The sequence below is a fragment of the Accipiter gentilis genome, chromosome 2 (assembly GCF_929443795.1).
Source record: "Accipiter gentilis chromosome 2, bAccGen1.1, whole genome shotgun sequence".
NCBI lineage: Eukaryota > Metazoa > Chordata > Aves > Accipitriformes > Accipitridae > Astur > Astur gentilis.
Window position 1 is genome coordinate 32057514 of NC_064881.1, and position 20746 is coordinate 32078259.

The 20746-nt window shown below is 42.1% G+C and overlaps 1 protein-coding gene across 3 annotated transcripts in view; it reads left to right on the plus strand.

The window, feature by feature from the left end:
- Nucleotides 1–20746, plus strand: part of GRHL2 (grainyhead like transcription factor 2) — a 68035-nt gene that overhangs the window by 35426 nt on the left and 11863 nt on the right. For 2 of the 3 annotated variants that reach the window (XM_049822327.1, XM_049822336.1), the window contains exons 9-13: nucleotides 7277–7435; nucleotides 13023–13110; nucleotides 13198–13337; nucleotides 15529–15560; nucleotides 17044–17138. In XM_049822327.1, the coding sequence (XP_049678284.1) occupies nucleotides 7277–7435; nucleotides 13023–13110; nucleotides 13198–13337; nucleotides 15529–15560; nucleotides 17044–17138 (514 nt within the window). The remainder of the gene's footprint in view (nucleotides 1–7276; nucleotides 7436–13022; nucleotides 13111–13197; nucleotides 13338–15528; nucleotides 15561–17043; nucleotides 17139–20746) is intronic. The other variant, XM_049822345.1, reaches the window with a different exon arrangement.

The following is a 20746-nucleotide window of genomic DNA, read 5'->3' on the forward strand; positions in this document are numbered from 1 at the left end:
CAGGTCTCTCAATGATCACTGGAAATAAAACATAGTAAGATTTTAGAATAATGACTCTCTTATTGTTGCTGGATTAAAAAAGCGTCAGGAGTGAAATTTAAGAAAGCCGCTTGTATTTCTGCAGGACGTAGTCATTAAAATGCAAATTGGCATATTTATTTGGGGGAGTAGTTATCAAATATTTGATCGTTTAGGAGCTTGAACTGCAAATGTATTGATAAAAGTAAGAGGATTCATAACATGCTTTGGTATTGGGTTATCAAGCATAAATCAGGTTGTACCTGAAAGCTTATCACCATGCTCTAAAGTGTTTTCCCTCCCCGCACACGTGTACGTGTACCCACATGCTTGCTCTTGTTGGAGAGTCTAATACAATAACCAGCTGCGCTGGATCTGGGGATTCCCATAGGATGTCCCTGCAGTGTTTGAAAGCTGTGGACTCTGAGGCACGTCACTGAAGGCTGTGTTTTTTTCTCCAGCAATTACCTCATCCAAGAGAGATGAAGAATTTCAAGGCCTAATTACAGACTGTCATTTCTTAAGCTTTTTGAACGATGATCTTTCAACTGGCTCCATTGTTTCTGCTCAGTGTTGTTTTCCCTTTTCACCACAATTTCAAGATTAAAACTTAACCTCACAGGCACAAAGACCTTTCTCTTCCGAGTCAGACAAAAGCGGCACAGAGCAGTTCTTTCCAGGGCCTCTGAGATATGATGTGATGAAGCGCTCTACTGGCCCGGGGAGAAATAAAGAAAACAGACTGGGTGTTGGAAGTGCATGGTGGAGCAATCTTGAAAAATCAAACAGAAGCAGCAGAAATCACCTAACCAAAAATCACCTAATCAAATTTCCCTGTCTCTCCTGGGAGACTAAATCCCACATCTAGGAAGACTTATCTGGAGCATCAGATTTCTCACTTTCCTGCTCCACCTGGAGGGCAGCTGATTTAAAGCCAGATTTCTCCTCCCACACGCAAGCAGAGCAGTACCCTCCTCCTGGAAGCCCTTCAGGGTGAGGGTATAACAGCGTGGGTGTGACAGCCAGGATCTGCCTGCTAACAGTGAGCCTGCTAAGGGTTTGTCAGGCAGCATCTCGGTTGGATCTTACGTGGAAGAAACGGGCGTTCAGAGAGTACAGGCAGAGGCCTCTCTTTATCGCCTCAGTAACGTAAAGGAACTGGGGTGCAGGCCCTAGCTCCCCATGCTCAGTCCCTCGTCTTCCAACTGCTGCTTGGCAGAACAAGCCAATGGAAGAGGGAATCTTGTACAGCTTGTGTTGAGCTGTGGAATAATCTCGCCGTTGCTGTCCGTGGCCTAAGGGAACAGCACCAATGTCAGAAACACCACGCCGCTAGCGTTTCCGCTGCTGTGTCTGGTTGACAACAGCAGTCCCCTTGCCTTCTGGCAGAGCAGAGTTGGGCCTGGCACATCCTTACTTTTTTCCAGAACGACATCCTTTTCTGCTGGGGTCACTGTCTAGAGGTCACCATGGGGCTTGTGGTTCAGCGCAGGATACAGGGAAATGAGAGGAAGGGTCTACAGCCATGTCAAACTCTTCCTTATGCTTCCTTGGGACAAAAATACTGTGCAGTATTTAAGCAGAGGTGGGAAGTGAGGGACACTTTTTGTACAATCCATCTTAATTTCACTCCCATAGTTACTTCTATGTATAAATATGCAACATTTATGGGCAAGGTGATTTGTTGGCTCCCTTTGGTTGAACCTGAATGCTATGTTTGCTATTTTTAAAGGAGCTCTTTAAAAAAAAGGTGAGGAAACAAACAACAATTAACAAGAACTGGCTGACTTTTTAACGATCTTTTAAAAGTCTTTTTATGATATGCTAGGAGGTGGGTAGTTGCCTTGCTGTTGCCCCACAGAAGATTTTTTCTGCAGCCTCTGGCTGGTTGACAGGAGTTCTAATGAAGGCTTCTGAACAGAGAGCTTAGTTTCATTTTTGATAGATGTACATCTGCCTGCTTACAGTCTTATTGCTGAGAGAAGTTAGTTTGCAAGAAAGACAATTAAGAAGCAGAACTCTTCTGGTTAAAGGAGAATATCTTTGTCATAAATCATACCAACTGTTTGAGATATGCCTTCTGTTGGATTAACACTTTGCTAATTTAAAATGGTTAGGATGATGTTACTTCTGAAATAATACATTAGTTGTATATTTTTATGGAAAGTACTTTTTAACCTTAAATTTGAAGGTGTGACTTCAGTGAACAGTTGCTAAAGAAAAATGCCCCCTTAAAGCAGACAAAAACTACTTTTCAGTGGTATCAAGAAATTAGTGATTTCTGCTAAGCACTGCAACTTGGGCATGTGGTAAACAGACTTGTTGGCGGATATGTTATTCAGGCAGGTGCTGGCACATGCTTTTTGGTGTGTACAGTAGTTGTGTGCTGTGCAGTTGTTGTGTATACTTGCGTGCAATCATTGTCCTGCTATATTTAACTGAAATGTAGATCTTTAATCCAAAGCATGCTGAAGCTTCTGGGAACCTTTCCAGTTATTTAATGAGTTTTGGCATAGCCCATACAGTAATAAGCTTTTTTCAATGAGTGAGTGATTTGCAGGATTAGGTTCTTAGATATTGTGGGCTGAAGTGAGCTATGATTCCAGTAGGTACAATGATAAAATCAAGCTTATAGAGCAGCACAGTCTCTATCAGTGGTTTGTTTTGTGACAATCCATATTTCTTTAACATTGCTAGTGATACTTCGGACAGGCTTTGACTAGTATAAGAATTATTTTGTTCTTAATTATTAATTTCCTTCCTAAGTTACATCAAATTTCATTTAATTAGGGAGGAAATTAATATTTTCTCTACTTTCAAAATTTAAAGGTTGGAGGAAAAGATACTTCATTTGGGGGAGTTAGTACCAGAAACGATGTAGGATTAAACTTGACAGCTGCTTTAAACCATGTTTGTGTGTGCAGGCATGCATATATGTATATGCCAGGCATGCACACGCACATGTATATATTAAAGAAGAGTTAACCTGTGGTTGCAATTAATGTTGAAATTTCAGTCTATACAAATGGCTTGGTAAGTATGTATCTGGGATTCAAGGCAAATGGCATTTTTATGTAGTTGCTGGGGTGTGGTATGGTTTGAGGAAGCTTCAAAAGAGTAGTGTAAACATTTGGTGGAGACATTTGTATTGAAATAAAACAAAGGTCTTACCTTTGTAAGGGATTTATAAGGTAAATGGCTGGCAGGAGAAACTATAAAACTATACTTTTTGTGTATACGAGGAATGATGGGATTGATGTTAGTCATTTGAGAGACAAGCCATTTAACTCTTTGTTGCTACAGTCTGGAGGGACGAACCCTTTTAAAACAGGATTTTGTAAAGGCCTGTCACCCAGGCATAGATTCTATGTATTGTCAGTAGAGAAATTGCTTTAAGTTTCTGATTTTGTGCTGTAACACACTCTTCCCTCCCTTCTGCCCTTGGCTCTTTCTGAGACGATGGGAGCCAGAAATGTAAATAGTAATAAAAGGCTTCTATTAGAAGTTTCGTAACTGTAGACCTTTAAAGTGTATAAGCTGAGAGACCGCAGCAGGAGTCATGTTGGCTGGATTAAATGATAAAAGGGGAAATGCATTTCTGAGCCTTGCTTTCTCCTAAGGCAGGTTGCTGTGTTTGTGTCTTGTACATCACTAATTATGCTGCAGTATTTAACAAACAGTCAGTAATTCACATAATAACAGCTACACTGTAGAGCAGCGCCTTCCCTGAAAGAGAGTGATTTTTCTAGACATGCGCTATAACAAACAGAAGAGTTGTCGTTATCTTAGGCCACTTTTGAAAGTTTCTCGGGCACCAAATGTTTCTTCAAATTAGTTTTGCATTGCCAATGGCATGCCTGAGCTGGAGACTAGATGGGTGGAACTCTGTCATTAATTGTTCTAATCTAAGATATGCTGACATTAAAAAAAAAAAAAGACATCACTATAACGACAACCCAAATGTGTTCCTGATAGCAAAACATTGCTAAAATCCAGTTTGCACATACACACACAAAAGTTTGTAAATGAATTCAGGTACAGCCATAGTCACATCCATTAAAATAGTTCTAAGTCAAGTGTAGACAGGGGCCTGGAGACAAAAAAGCGGTGATGTCTACTCCTGCTGCTCTCATTTCTACTTAACTCTACATTTTCTAACTGTGTAACTCTACTATGCAAGAGACCAGAGCAAGGAGGATCTTAAACCTGCGTGTCTTTCAAGAGAGGTAGAGCAGGAGTTCATCTTTTTGTGGCTGCCTGTGGGGTGGTTTTGCTCGTTGTCTCATTGAGAGTGGGAGTACCTGCATTACGGACAGCAGCTGCAAAGGAGGGAAAGATGAAGGTTGTAAAGGGCAAAGCAGGCTGTGCTTGGATAGGTGGGTGAAATCATTGCTGCTCAGAGCAGGCTGCATTCCTCGGCCACTGCTTCAGGGAGGCAAAGGATTCTGGTCAGAGCAGGGGCAGAGAGATGGGGACTGTGCAAAGGGTTCCCCAGGTCCTGTTCACTACAGCAGCCTCCTGCACCACAGTGTTAAAACTGGTGCAAATCTTGAGTCATGCAAAGACACCCCCCCCACACAATCAACTCAAGTACAGGACTTATGCCCTCTTCTCCTTCCTTCTGCACACCCCCCGTGTTTTCCAAATCCAAAGTCAGTGTTGTGCTTTACAGGAAAGCTAATAGAAGATTGTGTGGAGACAGAAAGTTTTCCCAAAAATGAATGATCTGTGTTAATTTGAATCCATCTGTCTGTCCGTGAGGTGCAAATGGTATGACTGAAAGTATAGTATACTTCATGCACATGAACGTACAGTCATTGCTCCTCAGAGAGCTCCTGATGTACTACAGTGTCAGGACAAGGATATTGAATCTTACAGCATCAATCTATTATTCATGCTGAATAATCTGTTATTGCTGTATGGGGACTCTTGAAATGATAAAGTCTGTCTTCCCCAGCATCTCCTACTCTGCTTTGTGTTTCTGGAGGCAGTGGAAGAGATGACACACAGTGTGTGTAGCTGATTAAGGTGGAAGAAGATCTTTTTTTACTTCTCAGCAGAGTGTGCAGCAAAGGTGGTAGATGCATAAACTGCTGGTTAGGTGCAAAGCCTGCACATACTCTTTCACATTTTAACGTACAATTTGGAAAACTCCTGTGCAGAAGTATGGGCTAAAATATAGCAAGACCAGATTCTGGTTTATGCCAGACCTGATTCCACTGCTCTGTATTCACACACACTTTAAAGCATTGCCCTGACACTGTTAAAGGAGTCTCAAGGCAAATGAAACTTCAGGCTGTCATATTTCAAAGGCATATGCACCCAAATCCACACTTACCTTTAGAGCTGGAGAGACCAAGTTGTAATTTGAAACAGAAATAACACTATCAGCTTCAAAATCAGAGTTTCACCTAGGGCCCTTCCCCGCCTCCCTCCTCTGCCCGCAGTTAAAGTTCAACTATTTCATTTGTAAATGCAGCTCTGTGATACAATCAGAAGCAGAAATGCGGAGGGGCCATTAGCTCAGTCAGGCAAACAAGCTGCTCTAGGTCCATCGTAAAAAAAAAGACGACTGTAATGTTAACTTCTGCTATTAGGGTAAAGTATCCCCCCAGCAGCCCTACCAGAGCCTGTCTTTATTCTCAGCTGCCTTTCTCTTAGGGATGTTACATTCTGGTCACTCAAACTGATTTTTTCCCCTGCTTGTGGATGGAGGGAGGGGTTCCTTCATGCTCTCCCTTCCTGAACCCTTCCAGACCCCAGGGAGTGAGTGAGGACCCAGGGGTGAGGTATGCATCAGGTCTGTTTGAGATCTCTTCCTTCCCGTGTGTGCTTTTTCTGCTGGAGCAGGTTTCACATCCTCCTGGTTCAGGAAATACGTACTGACGGTTTTCTCTGTCCTTTTCCTTAGTTCACAGTTTTGGGGTTTTTTTTGTTTGTTTGTTTTTTTGTTGTTGCTCTTTAAACTGGGGAAAAGTGAAAAGTAGAATCAGGTTAATACATAATTGGCCCAAATTACTATGTAATGCACATATTCCTCACTGGGAAGAAAATTGGATTTTTAATCTAGTTTCATCTCTCAAGTTTCATGCACTCTATCCTGACTGAAAGATATCAGTGATATTTCAGTTCACAATGCTTGCTTTCTATTAGAATAGTCCTCGGGAGACTTGGTGGTGGGCAGTCCTTATCCCGGGTCCTGTACAAACACATGGCAGCTGAGACACACCTTGTCCCATGGTACCGGGATTAGACGGCAGGAGATGACTAGTGGCTATCAACAGATGTAAGTGGGTGTAGAAGGAAAGAAAGCACTGAGATGGATTTCTGAAGCAAAGGCAGGCAGGGGGCTTGCCAGGAACTGAAGGCAAAGTCAAGTTGTGTGGATGCTACATGGCAAAGGGGACTTTTGACAAGAGTTAGGGAGTAGTTTTGTAAATGTTTGAGAAACTCCTTCCCAGTTTGAAAGACAGGGTGAGATGCAGTTTTGAAATTGAAGAAAGACAGTGAAGGACCCTTAAAGTGAAGATCAGGAGTATGTGTTGATGGGATGGAGGAAGGGTTACTGCTGATCAGAATGTGAAGAGAATTTGTAAAATGAAAAAAAGGGTAGGATTTATCTTTGGCCACACTGAATTTAAATTGTTAGCTGTCAGAAGAACAAGCCAGACCAAAAGACAGCTGGAAAGGACGACGCAGGATCATCTTGCTATGTCTATATTAACAAATAGTACAAACATACAGAGCAGGTTTGTAGAGTGAAACAAGTCAGGGCTAAAGACCTGACATCCATGTGAGGCACATTTTAGACGGTTTTATCTCAGATGATCTTTAGTCATTTCACATGGACAGAGCAACCATTAGCAGCTGGAGGATGGGAGGTGTGCTCCTAGGACACGTCTTCTGGTCCAAAAAGAATCCAACTCTGAGCTCTCTGGTATGAACCAAAGCACAGTAAGTTGGGACAATCAAATGATTCGCCTCAAATGTGAGCTCTGATCCAAGCTGAAGCAGTGATACACAATTTAAAGGTTTGTCCTTCTTCCCAGCATGAGAGCATCTTTGCTGGACCTAGGACAGAAGTGGAGAATAAATGTGTGACTTGCCAGAGTGTGGATCATATCTGTATTTTTTTTTTTTTTTTGGGGGGGGGGGGGGGGAAGGTATCTGCTTTTATTTTCCCATTTGTTGTCATGTGTTTCTGGAATTTTAGTAGTTATTTGCACCACATTTTAAAAGTAATCTTTCTGGCACACAGATTTTCATAACAGTGAATTGCTTGAGCACAGACTTCTCCTCACAAAAAGGAGTAAAAGGGCTTCCTTTGATGATTCAGATTGATACATACAGCTACAACAACCGCAGCAATAAACCCATCCACCGAGCCTACTGCCAGATCAAGGTGTTTTGTGACAAGGTAAGTGGAAAGCACAGTTACCACGGATAGAGGAGGAAACTTGTTAGACAGTTTTATTGCTGTATTTTAGACATAATTAAATGTTTTTTCTTTCCCTAAAGAATTGTGTTTCATGGTAGAATTTGGACCAGCTATGTCATAAATTTAACAGATTATCATGTAATTATTTTACTGCTTTGCAGCCTTTTTGGCCCTGCTTCCTCAGCTTGAGAGCAATAGTTGGACTGTTTAAGGACAGCATGTTATAGGTCACGATACACGAATATCAAAAAAAAGTCACAGGAAGTACAAACGTAAAGATCTCTACTTGGAAGGGCAGTGCTGACTATAGGCTCACACAAGTGCCAGTCTGATGATGTTATCCCTTCTTGCTCTAACAGCCAGGATAGGTAAAGTGTAAACTTTGTGGAGAGGTCTTTGACAGGAAATGCACCTTTCAGTAAAGGCCTGCTAAGCGTTCTTTCGTGATACTGGAAAACCCAGAGTCCCAATGATGCAGCTCATGTTTTTTCTCCTCCCATTTGATTACAAGCTGTTATTCTGGAAGCTTCAATGAGAACTTCTATGTTGCTAGGATTTTCTTATTAAAAGTTAAGTAAACTACAAAAATATATTAGCCATTAGTTCAGTAACTACTTTTTTTGTGTGCTCACTCCCTCTTTTGCAAAATTTTGTTATTTTACAATGCATTTCCCTACTCCTTTGTGGGAACTGGTAAGATTATTCAGCACCAAAACATAGATCATGCCTTAGTGAGTCTGATAGTGTCATGGTGAGCTGTATATATCACCAAGTAGAAACAGTTGCTCAGAAATGTTACGTCAGTGATGCTTTTTAGATGTGAGCATGACCATGTTTCAGTTGTGTTAAACACCTGCCAGCTGATGACTTTATTCCTGTTGGGAAAGATATTCCAGGGGGGAGCTGATGCCTGGATTCTAGTCAAGGTTCAGGGATTCAGGAGCCTACATCTATTTTAAGTGACTCAGAAATTTATCCAAATTAGTCTTGCCATCTTACAGGTGGGAATAGAAAAGCAAAAGGCCATGCCCCAGGCAATACGTAGCATTAACTTTTTAATGGAAAGGGTAAGAGTTCAACTGTTCCAGGTCTCTGTGCTGCTGCTCCTTCCCCTTTTTCAGTTCTTTCCCTTGTTGCTGTCTTGACAACGGGATCTTGAGGGCTAATCAGTCAGTTGTGTTAGTGGAGCTAAAACTTTGAAAGTAATTAATGTAAATGTATGCACTGAGGTCTTCTTGCAAGTCAAAATGTTATGCTTTTAATTTTAACTTTGAATGTCAAATATTTAGAGACTGGAAGCTACAGCTGGATGTTAAAAGCTCTGTAAATATCAAAGTAACAAGTCGTTTTCATCTACCTGTTTTTGAAAAGCTATTAGAAAACTCTGAATTATTTTTAAAAAGGAAGGAAACTCAGAGCACAAACTCATCAAGAGTGACCTGTAGACACAACTGGTGGAGATTTTTAATAATACATGTTCATTGCATCTATTGGATTAATTGGCACTTCAGATATCCAGACTAGAAAGTAGGAAATGACTGTTGAATCTTTCAATCAAAACCATCTCAAAGTAGAAGAAAAGATCACAGGGGTAGTTAAAGCATTATTCACATCAAAACTATATTGCAAGTGGGAACTGGAGGGCTCAAGGGTATTAATAATGGGGTTTATATCTGTATAATATAAATGTATACACACATACATGCACACAGAGCTTTTTAACTTAATGCAGGGATGTAAATGAGTTGAATGAATGAAAACGAATGAAAATTATCGAGGTCAATTCACACGACAGTTTGTGCTAATTGGCACTTGGAAAGAGACTGAGGCCTGCTTCTCCCCTCACTTAATGCTGCTATATCTTTACCGACATCCGTTTGTCATGGTGCTTTTGTAAGTAAATAAATGGTTGGAGAATTTCCACTTGCTGGTGGCACTGAGAGAATTCGTTGTGCTCAGAGGAAAGTAGCTGGTGGGGCTGGGTACCCTCATGTTCCCAAGATGCCAAAATAAAACCCTGGCACTGGTTGAGGCGGTGCTGAATGGAGGGTCCTAGCTCAGTCTCTCTTGGGACTCTGAGACTCGCCCTCTAGTGACAAAGGCAGGGTTTGCTGCCTGTTTGGGGAAAGGCCGTGAAGCTGAGACAATTAACTGCCCACTTTTTTGTCAGGATCAATTAAAGAAGTATTATGGGGCCATTTTAAAAAATCAGCAAACAATAATTTTTATACATTTTAAAAGTGAATTGCACCATTATGCCCCAATCTGACAACCCCAAAGAGAAGCTGATGAGAAAAGTGCCTGATTTATTAACAGTCATCTGGATTAGAGGAACTGCACAGTAAATTCCTCCCGCCTAAATACTGGAATGTATCTTAGTTTGAAACGTGGAAGAAAGAATGTTTCTGTGCCTGTCAGCGGTCCTATAAATGTTTTTTTCTGCAGTGATGGTGCTTCTTTAGGGCCAGTAAATGTGTTTGTATATTAACTTAGATAATAAATCAGAGGTAGAGGTGCCCAGTCTTTAACAAAAACATTTGCTGATATATTATTGTACTCCAGCTGAATATAGCATAGATGTTGTGGAAAGAGTATCCCTGAAGAAATAAAACTGCATTTAGCTAAGTGGTACATATTATATATATTTTGGTATTTACTCAGGCAGTTGCTTAAATTTAGTTGTCATTTACATATAAACTAGAGAGCAACACCAGCTTGGATCCAATGTGTGCTTTTTGACATAAATGTATGGAGATAAAGGCTGCAAAGGTTGTAATTGTGTACTTGCTCCCTATTCATTTTCCAATCTTTTGTCCGTGTTTATCTTCCAGTAGGCAATCTTCAAAGCAACTGTTACAGTGCACATCTTGTTTTCTTAGTGCTAATTCTCTCTGCCCTTGCAGTCTTTTTATCATGTGCAGATCACTGATGCTGCATTATGATAAGAGAATATAATTTTTATTCCTTAAGTAGGTTGTCAGGGAAACTTGCTACCAGGCCTATTTATATTTATATATTGCAAGATGCTTTAGCCACTGTGGATGAAGGAACTGGGGATTCAGAGATATTTTGATTTTCTGTATGTGCTTAGCTTTGTTGAAAAGAAGCAGAAGCATTTGACTTGGCAAATACCATAACATTGTTCCAAAATCAAGTAAATTAATCCCATTTTCCTTACTCTGAAAAATGACATGTTGTTTGGAATGTATGCAGTTCCTGTCTTCTTGTCTTCAGTATGGATCATCATAGAGAAAATGGATTATCATAGGGTATTGAGCAACTGTAATTGCCTATTAATCTTCAGCTTTAGAGAGAAGGCTGAAGTCTATGGGCCTGTCCTACCTGATGTGGAACGGTTTGGTCTTGAACCAGAAACAGGTGTACAGATGAGCTTTGTAATGGTGATGGGAGTGGTCCTTATGATGGTAAGGGCTTTGCTAGGCTGGAGCTAGAACATAAGACCTAAGCTTAAATGAGTTGAAGTCTTGGGGAAAAAAAAATGGAATCAGCTATGTGTTCATAGGCTGTGTTTTGCTAATGGTTAATAGCCAAAGTACTTGTTGCATTTATACAAAGTCCAGACATCAGTGAAAAAATTAAAAACTCATTTAGTTATTTGACTGGTCAGAGCCCAATTTATAGTCCCCTATGAGAGGGTTATTTTTTCTTCTGTCCTGAAGAGATATGCAAACTCCTATTTATTAGATATGTGTCAGATGGCTCAGCTGTGAAAACTGTCCAGTAGAAATGCTCTGGTATGCACAAATCTTATTGTGGTCCATTGCCTCAGCACCTACAACAATGACATACATCACGTAGGCTTGGCTGGCCCCTGCACTGTGCCATGTGGGATGCTCCTAGCTCAGAAGGGCTGGTAGATGTGTGGGTATTGCAGTTGCCGCAGCTGTAAAATAGCTGTGGCAAAAATAAGCACTGGCAGATGGGAATGGCTGCCCTGCTCAGAGATTGCCCGCACCCCAGAGGACTTAGGGGGGGTGTCTTGCCTTGAATGAATGAAGACAAAGCTGTGAAGCTTTACCAAGTTCGTAGTTACAGAGAATATAAAATTAAAATCAGCAAAACATAGGTTCTTTATTGTGTGTAAAAGGCTGAGTCCTCAGTTTCTGCTTTCCTGAGAGGAAACTTGCACTTGCTGCCGTGTATGAAACTACTTTCATGGTTCATCCTGCCACCTGTGAGCAGGAGAGCGGCAGCACCGAGCGGTAGGTAGGGCTGTGGCCGGCTGGCAGAGCCGCTTTGTGCGGCGCAGGGCTCTCGGGGATGTGCCTGTTGCCAGAGAGTGGCTGTGAGGCGTGTTTTTGCTCCTTTCTGCTAAAGAACAGGTGGCCTTTAAGGATACAAATGTACCTCTAGAAACAATTTTGATAAGGGCACGACTCTGAATCCCTTGGCTTCTGTGGTTGAGGCCAGTGACAGCTTGACTGGGACCTGGGCCTGGAGGCAATGTTTTTTAAAGAGCTGTTTCTTTCTCCACTTCCTTCAACCTCTGGAAATCTATTAATAGATGACAGCCAGGAGCACATCTTTCCTTGCATTCTTTACAAGCATGGTTCATTGGCTCATGTGTGAATTTTGCCATCTTGAGTGGATATTTTTGCCTTTCCTTACCTCCCTTCTCCTACCCCCTTTCTTTTAAAGAACCTTCTAAGTTTAATTTGGATAAAATCTTCAATTTTGCATGCGGACTGTCTGGGAGCATATGGATCTTTAATACCCTTCACAACATGACTATTCATATTTATAAAGTAAATTAGGAGAACTTCAAAGGAGGTGTTGCTGCTTTTTCTGTCAATAACAAGTTTTATTTTCTAAACTTGTTGAGAGTGTATTTACATAATAGAAGCCTGCAACTTCCCAGGAGTTCCTGGGGCCTAATCGGGCAGTGCTACATTGCTTTCCAGTTTCTGGAGGGCTTCTCCCTGTTTGAAATGCCTTTATTTTTCTGTAAGAGCCCTTGCTCTGTTGGCAAGCTGTCAGCGTAGCCTTCTTGCACTGGCAAATCTCAAAGGCCTTTACAAAGCTGGCCACAGTGGAGCAATGCCACCACCCCCCAGACAAGGTGGGTGGAGGAGAGTTTAGGGAAAAGCTTAGCACAGACATGATCTAAGACGATAGCAATCCTGCAGGTGTTTTACGTCAGTACATACGCAAAGTATTTGGCCTGAGCGCTCTGTCTGCTGCAGAGGCACTGGGCTCAGGATGCCCTTTGTGCAAGTTGTGGTGGCAACAGCCCCTCTACAGACTGCGTGCAGCCTGAGCTATCCGTCCTGTGACCTCCAAGCTAGCATGTGGATGTGTTCCTCTTAGTGTCTCCAGCCCTGGGGGCTGCTGGGTGTGCCAGCCTGAGTTTCGGTCACAGGTGATTGATCAGTCTGAAGCTGGCACGTTCCCAACAATCTGGACAGATTTGTCTGCAATGGGATAACCAGTCTCTGTTTCAACATTTCTGATGTGTCTGTCGCTGTAGTTCCAGGCATTGCAGGGTACAATGCTCACGGTGGTTCCTCACTGGATAATATCTGTGGGTTGTTTTTTTTCTCATCAGGGAGCAGAAAGGAAAATCCGAGACGAAGAGAGGAAACAGAACAGGAAGAAAGGCAAAGGCCAGGCATCCCAAGCCTCGTGTAACAACTGTGAGTAAGATGGGCCTTTCTGGTTTGGGGCTAAGTCACGCTTAACATGCCTCCTCTCATAACCATGTTTCTTTGTGATCCTCCTAGCAGCTGAAGGGAAGTTGAGTGCACTCCCTCCGCAAAAAAAGAGCGATATCACCTTCTTCAAAACAATGGCTGACCTGGATTCCCAGCCAGTTCTCTTTATACCAGATGTTCACTTTGGAAACCTACAAAGAACTGGACAGGTAGGAAAGGCTAATGAGACAAGATGGTGCCCACCTGCTGTCTGGCTGCCTGTGCTCTGAGGCAGTTTTTAGAAAAATAAATCACTGTTCCTGGGGGCCGCTTGTTTCAGGTCTCGTTTTGGTAAATGCAGCTCTTGGTGAGGAACTTAAAAAAGACCTTACAAGAGACAAGTGCCTGCCCGAGTTCTGGGTGTGAAAAAGGAGTTTATACTTCATTAAAAACTGACTAGTTTGTGTTTGTTATGGGTTTGCCATTCCTTTGCTAGGAAGAAAGTCTGGAACAAATAGTCAAGAATTCTAAAATAGCAGGTTGGTTTGTGACTGCAAGAAAGCTTAGTTTTGAATGTGCTATTTGGCTTGATGAAATGAAGTGCCACCTTGTGGTAACAGAGATCCCCCTCCCTGTGACAACTGAAAACAAAGACCAAGCTCTTACATGTATAAGGAGGTCGAGAGTAGGCTCACCACTGCCTGTTTTCTGTTGGCATCACCTAGAGGTCTGGGAATTCCTTGGAAGAAAATATTTTCACTCTACAAAGTGAAAATCTATCATGCTAATGTTAATATTCAATATTGGCAGTCATTATCACCAGTAAATGTGAGGAAGTCGTTGCTGACTTGACTCTTTTAAGACCTATTTTATTGCTTGCTGGGAAATTGCAAATCTGAACTGGAGGGTCAGCTCTGACATTTTTTTCAGTATGAACCTGTTACTTGTTAACATCTCAGGGAGTAGAATGAGACCTTTATGCAGTGTTTATATAAAGACAAATAATAGATGAGGAAATTTTATATGCATCTTGCTGCCAAATATTAAAATAATGGATTAAATGATACTGAGTGTTGGAATTGTCGTTTATTTTAAAGCAGTGAGAATTGTGGTAGAGCAAAGCACAAAGAGCGCAGACATTGCAATCACAGCTGTCGCTGACTTACCCTCCAAAATTGGAAAGACGCCCACTCACATATCAGTGCTGGGTACCTTCTGTCCTCATGGCTTTCAAACCAGAATGTGGATTTGTCTCAAAACAGGAGAAGATGGAAGCATTCCTTAGTATATGTAATCCTGTAAATAATTTTCTAAACTAACTGGAAGATCGCCCAGTTTGCTAGCTCTTAGGCAACGTTCAGCCCTGTCTTTTACTGCTGTATAGGTTGCAGTATCAGCATTCTTGCTGTCCTGAACTTTTCAATTGTTTTGTGTATTACTTAATATAAGAATGATTTATTATGACAATAATTTATTAGTTATGACTGTTTTATTAGGAGAGTGTAGCCGCTTTCAGGTCCTGGTCATAGAATGAGTTACAGACCTCAGCTTTGCACACATACACCTCTGAGCTATTTTCATTGTAGAGGTTCAGAAGTGAAGGCTCCCAGTGAGAGCCAAGTGTGCTCTGAGTCTTGCCAGCACAAGTGCTGGAAACCTGCCCGAGATGCTTTGCTCTGCCCCAGCAGAATGCAGGGCTCTGGTGCGCTGCCTTCCCCCCACTCTTGCACAGTAACACAGCAGCTGAATACTGGTACGCTTGTTGGTGTGGACCCGTGGTGCAGGCATGTTGTGAGGAATTTGGCTGACTGTTCTGTAAAGTCTTTGACAACAGACGGTGATTTTATACCTCCCCTGCTACTGTTAGCTGCATTTGCTGCTGTTGTAAATTTGGTCCCAGTGACTCTGAGCTATACTGATTCACAAAAACAATGGTCTGGACTTGAGCTTCTGCCCACAGCCTGTGCAGAAAAGTTCAGCTGTACTATTAGTAATTGTATTTACTTCAGGCCTGTAGTTTAATGTTGGTCTTTATAGTTTAATCAGATTTTCAGACAGTATTAAATACATACAAAAGCTTGTGAGTGTTGTGGCTTAAATCGTATTGGGGTAATTTAAGTGAGTAGTGATCTGATTTAGAGGATTGTAAAATAATTGGGAAAATGATATAAACCAGGGGAGAGGGCAATGTCTGTCAAAATGCTTTGATATATTTCCACTAGCTGACATTCAACAGCAGTTTTTCTAAGCCACGCTTTTTCCAGATCACAATTAGAACCAGGGATGTTTGTGTTGTATAGAAGGAAAAGGATTTTTAACAGATGAGAAACTGCAAACCACTTGTCTTTTTTCCCTTTTGAAGTTATTCTGTTAAGCAGGTGTCTGAGTTTTGGGAATAATTGTTTTTTTCCACCCTTCTAGGTTTACTATAATACAGATGATGAGAGAGAAGGGTAAGACATTTATTGTTTTACAAGCTTTGCATTTAGCAGTTCAGACTCATAGAAAGCAGGCACAAAACATGAAATCAGTTAAGACTGATCCCCTTTCTCCCTCTTCCCTCATGTTCTCCCATTGCTAACAGTAGGTGAATAATATGTAGAACTGGTAGAGGGAGGTTTATTTTATGGTAACTTTCTTTTCCTTCATGTGAACTGTCTGCTTTTTATATCTATTCTTTATTACATTTCCAAGTAAAATAGTTTAAAGAGCCATGAGGTTCCATACAGGGACAGGACAATATATTTGATGATAAAGTGCTTTTTACGTTTACATAAGGGTTCTCAAATAATTTAAAAAACCAGGAATTTTTTAATGAAGCATTGAACTTCACTGCATTCCTGAAAGCTGTTTAGCAGTACACATGTGTGCATGTGACAAATACTGGAACTGCAGAGAGAGTGCCCAAGCGCTAGAAGGGAAAGGCAGAAAGAGAAGGGGAGATCCTGGGAAGGGGGAAGGTGGGAAATGGGAGCACCCCCTATCTGGCTTTGGAGGGACTGGAAGAATTGCAGAAAGTCCCTAAAATATTTAGAGATGTAAGAGTTTTAATATGTGTGGCTGAAGTTTAGCCAGTATTAACTGTAATGTGTGCAAGCCCCATACTTTTGTAAGTTGCTTGAATCTCAAGTGAGCACTCTCAAATCTGAGAGTTTGGAGTAAGGCAACTGCACTCGTAAGCCTGCAAAAAGTGGCCTGTGGTAGGGAGTGGCTGGGCACTGGCAGCTAACATTGACTTGAAAACATGAGGCTCTTTTTGTTTCTTTTATGAAGCTAATGTTCTTCATAAGGCTCACGGTAGAATTCGAGAAACAAAGGGGTTTATTGCACCAAGCACATTGGCTTCAGTTCTCTCCTCCAAGACTAAAAGGAGACACCAAGTCCTGCCAGAGCTATGCCGAGGGGAGGGGGCAGCCGCAGTGCCTGCAGCCCTCAGCTTCCCCAGTGGAGTGTGCTGCAGCTTTGGCTGGATCTGGCGCAGCGTGTCACTTCTTTTGAACTTGCTGGCTTGTATGGTCTCAGATTTTAGAGATACTGGTGGTGTTTCCTGAGGCTGTCTCCTTGACCCCAAGATGAGGAATCAATGTGTAAATGTGGGTTCAGCTCCTTACTTAGCTGTTTCTTCTTCCCCACCCCACTTCCCTTATTATTTAAATAGTTAAGGGCCTTTGGGGTTTTCAAAATGGTACGTAACATTGGAGCATGTTTTCCTGTCACCTGTCTCAGCCAATCAGTCTGGGCAGTTTGAAAGGCCCGGAGAGTTCAGATAAGCATCAAAAGCTAAATCCTTGCAGTTTCTGGTCTGGTGCTACTTGAGTAGCTAGTGGGGTTTTTGCCAGAGTACGAAGTGAGTCATGACTGCTGCTGTTGTCTCCTCTCTCCTCTCCTGCTGGGAGTAGTTTTACTGTGACATGGTCCCTGTTGTGTGTTTTTTAGTAGCAGTGTCCTGGTCAAAAGGATGTTCCGGCCTGTGGAGGAGGAGTTTGGTCCATCCCCTTTGAAACAAATGAAAGAAGAAGGCCTGAAAAGAGGTAACAGTCAATTCTTAGCAGTTAAAAATAATGCTGCAGGACTCATGCCCTCAAGCTGGGAAGGACAGGTGCGGCTTGGACCAAGTCGTTTGTTTGATGCTGGTGCAAATGTGGCGTAGATGGGAGAAGAGATCGTTACACCTGCCAGTATACAAGGAGGCATTTTAACAAATACTAGTAGTGACTTAAAAGCAGAAAAGAAAAAAAAAAGACTGTGCTATCTCAAGAAGGGATCAGGACACAAGTGTATATAAAATATAAAAAAGCTAGAAAGTTTCTTGGTCTTTGGCCAAGCTACATAGTTCATAAATGTTCCAGTGGCAAATCTGTGATTGCCTATTTTTAACTTTTGCTCATCTTTTCTGTTCTGGCTGGGATCACAAGCAAATATGCAAGATGCACTGGGTCAGATACAGAGACCTTACACAGGCAAGCTCCTGCTGGCTGCAGACTTAGGTTAGCCTGAATAAAATGTCAGAAATTTCCTAACCAGTTAGAAATACAAGGCATGGAGAGACATCTTCCAGCAGACCCAAGTTGTTTAAAAGTTTGTTTCCTCTAACTGTTTTTACTTCTGTGAGTGAATATTACTACAGTTGTGTTACGTATGCTATACCAGTCCAACTCCTGTTTTCCAGTCTGCTACAGTGAAGCTTCAGTTGAGTGACATTGAAGCAATGGTTTAGGTAGAGCTGTTAAGCTTTGCACTGAAGGTAAGGATGAGCAGATGGTGTTTTTGTCCACAAAATCTGCTTTGCGTACAGTCAATTCCAGTGCAGTTCCATAGGTGATAACTTCCTATGCTGCCACAGTTAGACACCCTGGAGAATATTTGCCATTCCTTCAGACTCAAGAGTTGTGTCATGTAAGTTTATTGGAGGCTCCAGGGGTTTGACCAACCTATATAACTCAAACTCACAGATGTTTTGAGGATCACCCATCCGTTTGTGAGACAGCAAAGCGATAAGGTACATAAGTGAGCTCAATTGTTCTTAGCGGCACTATTTGTAAAACTCATTTGAGCTTTATAGGAACAACCTCCCATGAGCCTGCATTTGCAAAGTTTCTCTGTTGGTTAGGGTGGTGTGCTTGAACCAGGTGAAGCATATAAGATTACAGGATGGAGACTGATATCTTGCTGGAATAAATGTGAGCATATTCTTCTTTTAATTAAATCTTCTATTAATTATGTGAGGTCAGCACTGACCACAGACTTGCATCTGGTTGACTCAAGGCCTTGACCAAATTCACGTTATCAGGGCTCCATCAAGCAGAAGGAGACAGCCACAAGGGCTACATAAAGAACTGCAATTTCCTGCAATTTCACCTGGGTTTCCCAGCTGGAAGCCTGCAGAGTTGCCTGCAAGGTGGTATTGGTTTGCTTTGATTATTCCTGTCCTTTGCTGTGGTAAGTTGTTTTAATATTGTCCAGGACTTGCAACCATTTCAAGGGAAAGATTTGAAAGAAAAAAAAAAAAAGTTTTTCAACTGGTGGCAAAACTATGTTAAATAATTAAATCCAGGAGAGGCACGGAACCAGAGAAGCTGGAGGATGCTCTCTTCACATCCCCTTCCTGTTCAGTGTTTCTTGCAACTTGGACTATGTTGGCTGGAGGCCAAGCCTCTTCCAGTGTGGCCTTTGCTCTGGTGAACTTCCTGCCATCAGGAACCCTGCATCTGGGATTGTGCTGATGGAGCGCAGCTCAGCTGAATCTGCCCAATTGACAATACTGTCTTTGCCACAGGAGTCACCGAGTATTAAAACGTTCTGCTGTTTTTCCCAGGCTTAGCCATACTAGAAGCTTTTTTTCTCCCAGATTTATTTGGTGCAGCAGAATCAATAACTCCTAGAGTGCAGGTATAGGTGGGGCACTGGTGTAATGTTTGAGAGAGAGCAGGTCTGATGTGTGAAAATATGCATTGAAAGCAATGTAATCCCAAGGTGGCTCATTATCAGAGCAGTGCAGATAAGTAGCACTGAGTGAGGGGTCCAAGCTCAGCTGAAGAACTGAAGTGATAGTGTGTGACCTCTGCCTGATGGACCTAACTGTATTACTGTCCAGTGGAAGCAAAAGTATTAAGGGGCAGCTTTCCAGAGAACAGGTCTGAAGGGGTTTCAAACTGTTGGTAAAACAAGGTTCATATTCTCACACAGGTAGCTGCATCTTTGTGAATTATTCTTTCATCTCCTTGACCTCTAAGGAAGGTACAAGTGCCCAACACAGAAGTGTAAAGTATGTTAATCTGTACTAAGTGTGCAGCGCAGCTAGTTGTTACTTGGCTAGACTTGCAGCCTTTTCCTGGTTTGAGTTCTCAGTAAGAGTTTTCAAATCACTTTCCCTTTCAGATTTCATAGGGAGTTTCGCATTAATTATAAATCCAGCACCTGTGTTACAGATCAGGGAGATTTCCAGTCCTGTAGTTCTCAGCTTGAAGAAAATCATATTTTTGTCTAGCTTTTGTCTCTCAGGAAAGTAGTGTTAAACTACTCCGAAACATTTTGGATTCATAACAGTCAGGGTTTTGTGAACCAGCTCTGTGGAGGACAGCATTCGCTCTGTCACCTAGGGAATTTGTGCCTGGGGAATTAGTGAAAACTCCAAATGTGGCAAAGCCAGGTCACAGCTACCAGCCCTGCTTTCTTTTCCTTGACTAAAATGTGCCACATCTCATCTCTATCCAGAGACCACTTTACAAAGACTATAGTCATTGCTCATAGGGTGTCAGTCGGAGCATCAGTAATGCCTGGGCTCAGACCTTCATAGTGGCCTAAGTCTTAGTGTCTCATCACGTCCTTAGTTTGATTTTTGCCACGTGTCTGTTGCTTGTCTTCTGCCTTGGCAGATTTGCCATTGGAGAGCCCAGCTGTTACCACTTTTAAAAGAGGTATCTAACATTGTTCTTCTGCATTCACGCTTACATCCTCAGTTCAGTGGCCTGGCTTTCAAAAATCTCCAAGGTGCAACAACCTCCCTTGCCTTCAGCAAAGTCTGGTTGCCACTCCACAATTTTGTGAATCAGGGCTATTTCTTAACTAAAGATAAATTTATCACCCCCATCTTTTGCAATTCTTTTTAACATCTAAAGACCATTAGGGACTACTGTGGCTTTCAGTGCTGGTAAGGAGGTTAAGAACTGAGGCCAGGTAGTGTAGAGGTCAGACAAATTTAAATTTATCTTTTAACTTTCAGTCAAAAATAGCTCATTGTCTGGTACAAGATTTCCCGTCCCCCCCAAATATTGCAGTCTTTACTATTAAAGTGAGCCCATCCTGATGCTACGAACATGGTGACAGTAGGATCAGAGGGCATAAGTACGAGTTGTGTCACGTCATCACAGTCATGGTTTGGCATTCAGTGGCAAAGCTGCTGAGCCCAATGGAGCCTTTGCAGCCCCTTTCCCTCCCTGGCTGTGCCTCCTGCTGCAGGCCAGCCAGCCTTCTCTCTGCGGTTATGCCAGCAGGAAGGCTTGTGGGGCTGCATTGTATGCTGAAGCAGGGACCTGATTTGTCTGAAGAACAACTCAGAAAAAAGGGTTGTTTTTTCACTCACATCTGCTGTTTGAGAGAGTTCATCGTCCAGGAAAATTCACTGAGATGGGCCAGAGTA